This window comes from Rhinichthys klamathensis, unplaced genomic scaffold, assembly GCF_029890125.1.
Source record: "Rhinichthys klamathensis goyatoka isolate OS25496 unplaced genomic scaffold, OSU_Roscu_1.1 h1tg000336l_1, whole genome shotgun sequence".
NCBI classification, from domain to species: domain Eukaryota; kingdom Metazoa; phylum Chordata; class Actinopteri; order Cypriniformes; family Leuciscidae; genus Rhinichthys; species Rhinichthys klamathensis.
The window spans coordinates 385,356-397,790 of NW_026606850.1; the positions used below are offsets into that span (position 1 = coordinate 385,356).

At 42.1% G+C, this 12,435-nt stretch overlaps 1 protein-coding gene across 1 annotated transcript; it reads left to right on the top strand.

Moving 5' to 3' along the window:
- Positions 1 to 1,832: 1,832 nt before the first annotated feature.
- On the top strand, positions 1,833 to 2,702 carry LOC130106297 (1-phosphatidylinositol phosphodiesterase-like; the record flags this gene model as incomplete). Its single annotated transcript, XM_056272366.1, has 1 exon — positions 1,833 to 2,702. A coding segment is annotated over one exon (870 nt), but the record flags the coding sequence as incomplete, so codon positions are not given.
- Positions 2,703 to 12,435: the final 9,733 nt, after the last annotated feature.

Consider the following 12,435-nt stretch of genomic DNA (forward strand, 5'->3'; position numbering starts at 1 on the left):
AACATGCCGGTACTATGCAAGTGCACACCATTTCGAAACAAAACGAGGAGTAATTCAATAATTAGTTCGCAAAGTAACTCTTCACTAGAAATTGTGTGAAGTTATTTCCAGACGGTAGCGCAGAGGTGGGAGTGGCCTGCGGGACTGAGCATTGCAATGCACTATGGGGAGTACTGTCTTCAAACCGCAAGCACTAAAAAGTCATTTTCTGCCTTTTATCGACCAAGGAGGACCCAAATTAGAAAATTATGCTACTATTCTACTACATATATCACCCACTTTCAGTACATATTTGTAAGACCGTAAAACTTGTTGAAGAGACAATATCTGACCACATGGTCTATTGAGACAAAGGACCTTGGCAAATTAACATTTGGCTTCCCCCCTCTTCCCCGGAGACAAAGGTCTCACCTCTGAATCATCCTAATCTACATTTCTTCCCCTCATCCCCCACTCCTTCCCCTTCATACAGATCACCTAAAACACACATAAGAATATATGTATGGTTTTAATGTGAATGAGTATCATTAAGGATTGTGTTTAGTATCATTTTAAAGGTCTCAGGGTGGCTGGTACGAGTGTCTCATTCCAAAAGAAGTAAAACAAAAGGTAATAAGGTTATTAAGAATATAGAAATATCCTTCACACAGAAGGGTTTGTCTCGGAGTTAACACCTTCTGGCCTTTTGTTTGAATGCAAATTACAACTAAGCAAATGGTTACCTACCAGTACATTTCCACTGTGAATACAGGTTTACATATGAAATGAGGTCTGGCTATTTAATGGAAGGCAGCAAGGGATCGTGGCTCTTTCTGTATCTCAGATAGCCCGTGAATGCTGAGTCGCCGAGACTCAGCATTCATGTATTTCATGTCGGGTAAAAGATTTTCCTCTTTGTTCTAGAACATTTGATGATTTGCATTGATTATCTTTCAATTGATTATGGAATTATTATAATACATTTACCTGACATAATAAATTGTTATATTTGATTATTCTAACAGACTTTGACTTTATTTTCATTGGAGTTAAAACGAATAGTCAAACATTAACGTATACTTAATGATGCACAGATATCATTAAAACACTTTCATTCTATGGAGTCAGATGAAACGAGTTAATACATTAGATAAAAAGTATTACATTTAATTATAAATCCCTCTGCCATTGGAAGAGACGGAACGCGCGTTGAGACCTTCACCGCTAATTTGAATGCCGGCATTGGATCAAATTAGCAGGCCTTACATATTCATGTGTCCACCGGATTAATTACCCTTTAAGTGATGAATGTCATCATCATACTTTTCCTTGACATGTGCCATAACAAATGTCACATAAACACTCAATTACAGCAGCCAAAGAAAATCTTGTATTCAATCGTCAAGGGTCAAGAGCCCAACTAAAGCAAGCGCTGATCTCCATCATGGTGACCTTAAACCTTGTATTTCTTGTGTTTCTCTTTCCTTCAGTAATTCTGATTGTTAACAGCAGGTCTTCATCACTAATGATCAATCATCACTTAATTGATTAAATTAACTATACAATTATTATTCAATTATCATTCTAGGATCTAGAAATGTTCTATAACTATTTCTGTTTGAGTTCTGTTTCAGTCATTCAAGCCACTTCAAGTTTCAGTATTATTTGAGTGCCGTGAACTCTATTTAATTGTGTAAATATACTGTTTGGTTTTACAGTGATATTGATACGTCCTGTGAATTTAAATTCATGATCTTGCTGTTGCTTGCACCATCTACCCCTCTACCCACACACACTCACACACACAACTAGTTTGTGTATGAAGAACTCGTGTTAAGTATTGTTGACCTGATATTCTGATTTTGTTCCACAGACTGGACTGTGTAATATTCAAGAGTAGTCAACTAGAAGTGTTTAATGACGTGGCACAACTCAATCTCCCTAAAAATTATGAAATTGGCTGGATGAAATCTCTGAATGATGAAACATTACTTTCTGAGCTCACTATTCCTGGTACCCATGACTCCTTGGCTCTTCACGGAGGACCAGCAGCAGAATGTCAGGCATGGTCACTAAACGACCAGCTAAAGGCTGGGATACGCTACTTCGACTTGAGAGTGTCTGCCTTAGGATTAATAATTATGCATGGACCGATTTACCAACATACATCATTCCCGGAAGCTTTCGACACAATTAAGACATTTTTATCTGAATATAATACTGAGACAGTGTTGGTCAGAGTTAAGCCTGTCATTTATCTTTTTAAAGCCACAGTTCAAAATTTAATTGGAAATATGATTGAAAATGACATTAGCTGGATTTTAGAAAAAATACCAACAATTGGGCAAGTAAGAGGAAAGATTGTATTTGTTCAGAAAAAAGCCTTTGAGCTGGGTATCAGTCTAACTGAAACTGATGAAGATAAGGACTATATAGTAACTGATGTTACAAGAAAGAAAGAAAAGATTAAAAGCCATCTGACTAAGGCTAGAGACGAAAAGGAAAGAGCTGATAAAGTTTTTCTAATCTATTCAAGTGGCACAGGCTGGCCTAAATTGCATGTATTTAAGACCCCCAAAAATTTGGCAGAAGCCATCAACCCCTGGCTGTATGATCATCTCAACAACGAATCTAAAAACAATCCCAAGGTTTGTTTTGGGGTTATAGCTATGGACTTCCCAGGTTTGGATTTGATTAGAAAGATCACTGAATTAAATAATTAGATGTTTCAGTCTGTAATTATCGAGAAATTAATGCTTTGACTGATTCTGTTTTTTCAAACCAGAGAGCTGCTCTGTGTTTTCATGTTTCTTTATGGTTTTAGTTAGCCTGACTTCATCATACTCATATTCTAGTCAGAATGTGAGTCTGATTTTGCTCCATATTGATTATGAGGTGTGCCTTAACCGAAAAAACTCTGCACTCAATTGGACAGACCTACAACCAATCAGAGCAAGCAAACGGCAAGGAAGGACGGCAAACACATCTTTACGATCGACAAATGCCTTGATTGCAGTTCTCTGTTTGTCTTTTAAAATGAATGCGCTGTCGATTTCTTTTACAACAGACGTGATAGCAGAATCTACACATCTCAATTCTCCAGCTGCAGTCAAACAGACTTTTGTTATAAGAACGTTCTGCAAATATTCAGTGTTGGTTCTGGGAACGTGAAAAATTTTCCACTAACCTTTAAATAACGTTCTAGTAACATTCAGGAAACTGGACATTTTTATGTTCTTGGAATGTTAGAAATCAACGTTCCTAGAATGTTTAATTAAAAAAAAAAAAATTATGTTGAAAGAACGTTTGAGGAAAATTATACCTTTAAAAACACGTTCCTCTAACGTCAAGAAAACTGGACATTTTCACGTTCCCAGAACCAACACTGAATATTTGGAGAACGTTCTTATAACAAAAGTCTGTTAGCTGGGATATTTGTTGTAAACCAGTTCAAACCAAGCGCTCTTTGATGACGTGATGATTACGTAACTGCAGATCATCTGTCCATCATCGTATAAAGCCCGCCGTGGCAATTTGGTGTCACCATCTGTTATAACATAATCAAGCTGTTTTTGAAAATTTTCTTTAAATCAAATTGTTTTACTTTCAGAAAAAAGGGAACTTTTGGGCTGCTTTTTTAAATAAACGACTTTAGCATCACCAGCTTTCATGATTTTCTTTTTACACCATCTACCTCTTTAGACACACTGTATTGAATAGAACCTCCCAGTCTTATACCATTATACTTCTTATTAAAGGTGCTCTAAGCGATGTCACACGTTTTTTAGGCCAACACATTTTTTGTTACATACAGCAAACATCTCCTCACTATCCGCTAGCTGCCTGTCTCCTGAACACACTGTAAAAAAAAACACGGTCTCTGTAGACACCCCTGGGGCCCGTTTCAGAAAGGAGGTTAAGTGAAAACTCTGAGTATGTTAACCCTGAAATGAGGGAAACTCTGGGTTTTCCGTTTCAGAATGGGAGGTGTGGGCGACAATCTGAAAGCCAAAATAATTTGTCGGACGAGAGACTGAATAGGGGAAACTAATTGCCAGACGCGCTTGCTCAATGAACCTGAATCCAAAGACTGCGTTTTGTAGATTTATTTGTGTTAGAAATGAACAAGGTTGTGTGTCCAAAACATTCCATAGTAATTTCACTGGTATACGAAATGGTGTCCAAACGGCATTATACAAGTGTGTTCTACAGCGGTCAACAAAATAAGACTTCCCCCGTCACCCCCTCTCTTCCTCCCGAACCCCACAGGTGAGAAGATGATATAGTCTCACTTCCTCCACCACCAGGTGCCTTAATTACCGTAAGTAACCAAAAGAATGTGTTCATAAAATAAACAATACCAGGCTCTTACATTCCGGCCCCTAATTATTACAGCTATCACACAGTAATAATTACACATACAATACACATGCAGGGGAAGGAAAAATAAGTAAAAAATTATTAATAGTCCATCATAAAAACTGAGCCAATCTTCGGGCTTCTCTCAGAAGAAAAAAGTAAAAAAATAGTCCAGTCAATTCAATCAAAAGTAAAATACAGTAATCAGGATTCAGCTGATTCCTGAAGAAGGCAGATCTTGGTCACAGGCCTGCATATATGGTTTGGGTCTTGATCCAGACTTGTCTCACAAGTCCTCTTCTGTCTGGCAGCACTTCAGTTATCCTTCCGATGATCCAGGAGTTGCGGGGCGCAGAATCATCCACTACAAGAATGATGTCTCCAGGAATGAAATTCCGCTTGATCTTGGTCCATTTTTGTCGTTCCTGCAGTTGTGGTAAATACACCTTAGTCCACCTTTTCCAAAACAAGTCAGCCATATATTGGACTTGCTTCCATCTTCGCCGTGCATACATGTCCTCTTTCTGAAATAGTCCAAGAGGTAAACATGGTTTGGTTTTGAGAAGCAGAAGGTGGTTCGGAGTTAATGCTTCCAAATCGTTGGGATCTGTCGATTCCTTGGTGATGGGTCTACTGTTGAGAATTGATTCCACTTCACAGAGCACTGTGCAGAGTGCTTCCTCATCCAGACTTTGTGTCCTTAAAGCAGAACTAAGTAGAAATTCCGTTTTTGTCAAACAGCGACCCCTAGAGTCGCTGTGGAGTACTTGTACTGTCGTAAATAGCACTCACGCAGAGATGGCTCTGCACTCACGGCCGGATCCCCTCCCCCTGTACACCGGTACCTGTTCAGTAGGATGGACGCTGTAACGAGTGGAAATAAGGTATGGGCCCTTTAAGAGCTGCGCACGCCCAACACCACATGTATACGGCGCCGGGTTATTTCTGTTTGATGCTCATTTTATCAGAATTTTATCAGATCTGTTTTTTGCCGTAAAGCAATTCGTTACCTCGCGAGACCTGATATCACACGATACTTCCTAACACTGAGGCCGGCGGCTCGCCGGCCCAAAGTTGCAAGGGTGGTTTTGTGGCTCACAGGCACCAGGGGGGTGCGAGACGACCACCATTCAACACGAAATCAGTAATATAAACATTACAATGACTCCAAAGCTGTTCGGTTAAGGTTAAAAAGTTACTTAGTTCACCTTTAAAGTAGAGTTAAGGACCTTTCTAACAGAACGAATCAACCTCTCCCATGCTCCTCCATGGTGTGATCCAGTGGGAGGGTTGAAGATCCATTTAATTCCTTTTAACGAGAGTGCATCATTGATCTGTTCCAAGTTCCATCCTTCAATGGCTCGTCTCAACTCACGCTCTGCGCCGACAAAGTTGGTGCCATTGTCTGACCGCAATTCTTTGACCTGTCCTCTTCTTTGACCTGTCCTCTTCTTGCGATGAAGCGTCGCAGTGCATTAATGCAGGAATCTGTGTCTAATGATGAGGCGACTTCAATGTGTACTGCTCTTATCGCCAAACACGTGAAGATAACTCCATATCTTTTTACAAGACTCCTACCACGCTTGACTTCGAACGGACCAAAGTAGTCAACTCCGACATGACTGAAGGGAGGTTCTTCAGAAGAAACTCTGTCTTCAGGCAAATCTGCCATCTGCTGTTGACCTGCAACTCCATGTAGCCGCCGACACACCACACATCTTGCCAAGATCTTCCTTATGGAACCACACCAGGGATCCAGTATCTCTGGCGTAGTCTTGACAACATGTGATTTCTACCTCCATGGCCGACCTCTCGATGAATGTGTTGTAGAATGAGGTCAGAAATATGAAGATCTTTAGCTAATATGGCAGGATGTTTCGCCTCTTCAGGCATGGCAGCCTTACTTAGCCGTCCTCCAACTCTTAACACACCATCTTCCAATATTGGATTAAGTTTGTATACATGGCTGTTTCTTTTTACACCTTCTCCCTTTTGGAGGCAGGAGAACTCTTCTGAGAACCTTTTTCTCTGACAAAACATAATTATTTCAATTTCAGCTTCTCGGATCTCTCTCAATGAAAGATAACCACCGCAGAGCTTATTCTTGAAATCACACATGTCCTTGGTGAGGCCATCTTCCTGTTGAGTTGCATTTGACACAGACCGAGTAAGACATGCAGTGACCTCCTTCGTTCTTCTGAGATTCAGAAACAAAGCCTTGAATCTTAGGACCCAGCCCATCACTCTTGTTAGACGTGTCCAAGATGAGGTACGATTGATCAAACAAGTCATAGTGTCATTTTCATCCCTAATTGTAGAGACTCCAATTGCAGCTGACACCTTGACCTCCCGGTCTCTTGGTGGAAGCTCCTGCAATTCATCTGGGTTATCAGGCCAGTCTTCTTCTGGTTGTAAGAGAAATGAGGGACCAGAAATCCAAGTTTTGTTATTTAGGAATGGTTCAGCCTTCGCACCCCTGGAGGCAAGATCTGCGAGATTGTGTGCAGTGTTCACAAATCTCCATTGAGATGCATCAGAAACCTTGAGAATCTCTGAGACCCTGTTTGCCACAAAGATTCGAAATCTTGAAGTTTCATTCTTAATGTATTTTAACACAGAGGTACTATCTGTCCAAAAAACAGAGTCTTGAAGCTGTAGTCTTAGCTCCTTTCTCCACAGTTTGTCCATACGAGCTGCTACAACAGCAGCTATCAACCCCATACGTGGGATAGTCACAGGCTTTAAAGGTGCCACCCTGGATTTTCCCATTATGAAGGCGCTGTATATCTGAGAGTGTTCATTATGCAGCAGCAGATAGGTAACAGTACCATATCCTTCCTCACTTGCGTCGGCAAAATGATGCAACTGAGCAGTGGCTACTTCTCCAAAGTTCCGAGGTTTTAAACATCTTCTGATGCTGAAGCCTTCCAACTGATGTAACTCCTTCAACCAGTCTATCCATTCCTGGGCAACCGCTACTGGTATGAAGTCATCCCACACTGTAAAAAAATGTCCGTAAAATTAACTTTGAAATGCTGTAAAATAGCTACATGGAAATACCGTAAATGAGAATACAATTGAACATTGTTAACTTAACAATAATATGTTGTAAATTAAATGAAACATTGTTAACTTAATAGTAATATTTTGTAAGCAAGTAAATCAAATATATATGTTAATTTTACAGTAAAACTATGATTATAAAAACATATATTTTTGTAGAAATGATCTATTTCTGTAAATTGTACAGACTAAAATTGTATATTCAATTACAGCACAGTAGCCTAGAGTTTAAAAGACAGAATTGTTCTGGCAACTACATTTTTGGAGTGGAATCTACATGATGTTGTTCACTTTGTTTAAACCATTCATTTTGATTTAAACCATTGTATCAGGTTTAATGTTCAAACAATATTGCATCATGTTAAACTGACTTGAAACGGTTACTCTTTGACTTAACTTGATGTTTTTATTTTAATAGAACAAGTGCCAATCAAGTAACTCAGCAATTAATTTAATCTGATATCTTACGTCTATGCCTGACCACAAAATATATATAAAAAAATGTCTTAACTTACTCCATGATTTCTAATTTCTTTTAAATAATTTTCTCTGAGAAATTACGTTTGTAGGCTATAGCATAAGGGCTCATTTTATTATGCCGTTTTCTTTTATAACTAAAAGCTAATCAAATAAAAACATAAACAATAGTAAATACATAAATCTATTTCATATTAAGCATTCATTAAGCCTTAACTACTTTTACTAATGGCAAAATATTATCCAGGACTCAGGAGTGTTTCACAAGAAGCAAAAAAAAAAAAAAACGCGCGCATTTTCTCTCAAGCCCCGTTCACACCGCCAGCGACACGCAGCGACAAAGCGACACGATCCCATTCATTTCAATGGAGCGCTGGCGACATCCGGCGACACGAGCGACAGTGACCGTTGGCGACAGAATGTGGGCGTGTCAAGCGACAAGAGACAAGCGACAAAAGTTGAGAATTTTCAACTTTATGCAAATGAGAAGCGATTTTCGCGAGCGACAACCAATAGGAAAGAAGACTTTCAGTGGAGCTCACGTCACCGTCTCGAGTGCAGGCAAGACAGAAGAGGTCGAGGGAGATTTCACTGTTTTATATGATTTGACTGTAACCACATACATGGATATAATAAAATGACGAATGGAAAAGAAACTATCGACAGTCTCAGTGAGTTTAATTCATATACATTTATAGTTTGAGTGTTGTAATTTTATGATGCAAGTTTAGCACTGATCATTTTACAGTTTCCCTTGCATTATGTTGACTATTAGGGACAAGAAAATTGATTATTTGTCAAATTCGAATGACGTTTTAGTAATTTATGACAGAATGAGTGAGTTTAATTTGTTGATTGATCGATCGTTAATCTAGTAAATGATTGAATCCACTGAACACTGCTGTGGTAATATAAAAACACTCTCCCAACAGCATACTGTTTCTTTTGAGCCTAATTCCTAGTCAAATTAAAATGATATAGTTGTATATGTCACTTCTGATGGTATTTTGTGTAGATATATGGCCAGACGTGCAGTCAACCAATAACATTAGAGCGACAGCACTACGAACGCCCACAAGCGACTTCACAGTACAGAGACAAGCGACATGTAGCGACAAAATCGCTGGCGGTGTGAACGGGGCTTCAGGCAATCGTTTGCCCAGCTGCCCATCCCCCACTGACTGCGCGCTCACATCACTCGACGAACAGGTAAGCATTTCGAACTTCTTTATCCCCATTTAAAGCACATTTGAACGTTTTATGTCTTATTGTCGTACTTCTCTATCTGAAGGTTAACCATACCAGTAACGCTAATGTACGTAACGTTAACGTTAGCTAGCAAGGAAGCGGAGCCAACGCGCCATTAGCAGCTAAGTTACATCAAAGACAGTTAACTTATCTGCGGTAAGTGTTGAATATGCAGCATTTTACTCCACAGTTTGTCAGTGGGAAATTAATACATATTTTGTGTGCTTTCTCACAGTTGGACACGGACAAACAAGTTCCGGCATTTTTTATTATTATTTTAAAACAGAGACGGCTGACAGACGGACCATCTTCCACATCTCTAACCGTCATTCACACCACGTAAGGACGGCTAACGGTCAAGAAATTTTTTACAACAGTTACAACAGGTAACTTAACGCAAACCCACCCATTCACTATTACAATGTTATACATTTTGTTAATCGTTTTATGACCTGTTTTGTCAATTTTATCTAGCTTGTCATATCCATGGGATGCTTATTACATTAAGTTTAGGCCTAAAGCAGCCGAAGTCTCGGTGAACAAGTGGCTCGAGGACCGATGATGATGGCTGTTTTGCTAACATTAGTTAACATTTTAGACTGTTATTTGCTTCTCACGTTTTCTAATTTGAAACCCACACTAACAAGGTTGTTTTCATGCTTTTGAAATAAATCTTTTCAGAGTAAAGGCAACGAGGGATGGTGTGATATCAATGTCAACAAGATGATGCAATACTATGAGCCTAAAACGAAGTAAGTTAAGTAAAATTCACTGATTGTTTTTAGTGTTGTACGACAGTGGCGTGCACAGACCTCCTCAGGGGCAGGGGCGGAGGAGGGACCAAAAAGGGCACTACATTTTTTTTACATTTAATTTAACAGTACCTGCATTTTATTCTCTCTTGTGAGAGGGATGCTTCCTTTGGCTGCATCAGAAAGTTCATTGATTTTTTTTGTTTTTATTCTTTCTTTCCTTGGCATTCTAAGAAAATATGTTGATACAATTATTAGAATGCATAACACATCAAATGAAAATAGGGAAATTGATAATATTGCTAAATATTTACTTTACCAAACAAAACAGTGAGAATTAAGAAGGTAATTATGGAAAATTAATTTTTAGTTTTGTTGATGTTGTAAATTTAATGTATGTATTATATGTATGAAAGACAGTGTTAGCTATCATGAATCAGTAACACTTTACAATAAGGTTTGTTGTGGCTTTTTCCTGTCCAACAAACATCATCACTGAGTAAGAGACACTTTGAGTCCAATTTAATAGTTTATAATATATTTATTCTCTTGCAAGAGAGATCTTCGTCACCAATACACATTCGTGAGTCAGTGAGGAGAGATAAAGAGAAGCAGTGTCTGTCTTTTTTATATCTTGCGTCCTCCAAGGCCTTATTTCTGCCCTCCCCTCACAGGAGAGATATACTTTGTTCCCTTTCGTAGTCACTCCGAGTTACGTCGGATGACGGAGAATGGGGGTTTCGCCAGAAAGCCAATCCTCTTCGAGTATTAAAAAACGAGCCAATGGCAAAGAAATGCCATGGGTCTGCGGAATTTGCATAATGTATCTCCGCCTCACTGCGTGAGTATTTAAGGAGAAACACCTGCAACAGCAGATCATGTTTTCGCTTCGGAGCCAAGAGAACCTCTTCACTCCACAGCCACATCTGAGTTTACAAGTGACTCACCTCTTCGAGACGAGCGAACTCTCCAGTGTTGGTGTGACGGCGGTACCCAGCGAGTCTTCACATTGCCTGCGATCTGTGCAGTGGTCTGCCTGACTTTGTGTTTTCTCCCTGGTCGCCTCAGCATTGCAGAGTTTTTCCTCTCCTAAAAGAGCTGCACGTGGCACGTCTTTTTAAAGATGTCTCGCCCGTGTTCTTCTGGTTGCGGTCGATATTTGTCATCTTCTGATGGGCACGAGCGCTGCTTTGTGTGTCTGGGCTTTGAACACGCTAAAGCAGCGCTCGTGGATGACTCATGTTCCTTCTGTGGGAACATGGCCATCGCAACACTAAGATTAAGACTCAATGATCTTTCAGTGAGAGTCCCGCGTCCACCACCCGTTCTGCTTCCTCCACGAGAGGTGGTAGTTCGGCTGGGGGACAGGGTGATCTGAGGGTGACGGTGTGGAGCAATCCGACGATGCGTCCTCGGACCACGCCCCCCTCCGCTGTGTTGCAACCCGCGAGTGCCGCGGTGATTCAGGCGGGCTCTTCTTCGGAAGCCCCGCGTGTTTCATTCGGCGCTCCAGAGGATGACACGATGTCGATCGCGGCATCACAAGGTGGGCTTGAGTCTTCAGGAAGTGAGGATGCGGCTGCGTTGCCTCCTTCGGGAGTCCCAGCGTTGCCCGTGTCGGATCCCGAGATGACAGCCATGCTGTCCCGGGCAGCCGTGAGCATCGGGCTAGAGTGGAACCCTCCGCCCTGCCCCGAGCGCTCGCGGCTGGACGATTGGTTTTTGGGTGCGGCTGCCGCCTCACGGCCTCAGCCAACCCCAATTCCTTTCTTCCCGGAGCTGCATGAGGAGCTGTCGAGATCATGGAAGGCTCCTTTGACCTCCCGTGAACCCCCGGTGGAGCGCTCTGTTGCGATGCAACTGTGTCCTCAGAGCGCATCCTCTCGTGGTAATCCTAAGCACCCGTCCAAGGCCTGTAGATTCTCGTCATCTATGGTGGCGAGGTCTCACAGAGCTGCAGGACAGGCGGCTGCTGCCCTGCATGCGATGGGCACCTTACAGGTCTACCAGGCCCAGCTGCTCAGAGACATGCACGAGGGCAGGACTGACCCAGGGACGTTCAACGAACTGGGTCAGGTGATGGCCACTAATGTGGTCCAGGAGCGTCACCTATGGCTGAACCTGGCCGATATGCGGGACGTTGAGCGGACTCGTCTGCTCGATGCTCCCATATCCCAGGCCGGCCTCTTCGGCGGAGCGGTTGAAGACTTCGCCCAGCAGTTTTCGACCGCACAGAAGCAGTCTGAGGCGATAAAACACATTCTGCCCCGACGGCCAGCTGCTGCCTCCACCCAGCCGTCGGCACAGACGCCTCAGCCTGCTCGCCGCAGAGGGCGCCCTCCCGCGGCTCCCGCCCCTCCCGCACGGCCCCAGCAGCAGCCTTCACCCGGGCCGCGTCCTGGAGGAAGCCGCAGGAAGGCGTCCCAGCCCCCTCAGGCCCCGCGCCCCGCTAAACGCCAGGCCAAGCGGCGCTCCTGAGACGGGCTGCTCAGTGATGGTGTCGGTTTTTTCACAGGAGGCGGTTGCAGGCCCCCTCCTTCCCCCGGTGGAGGGCCGG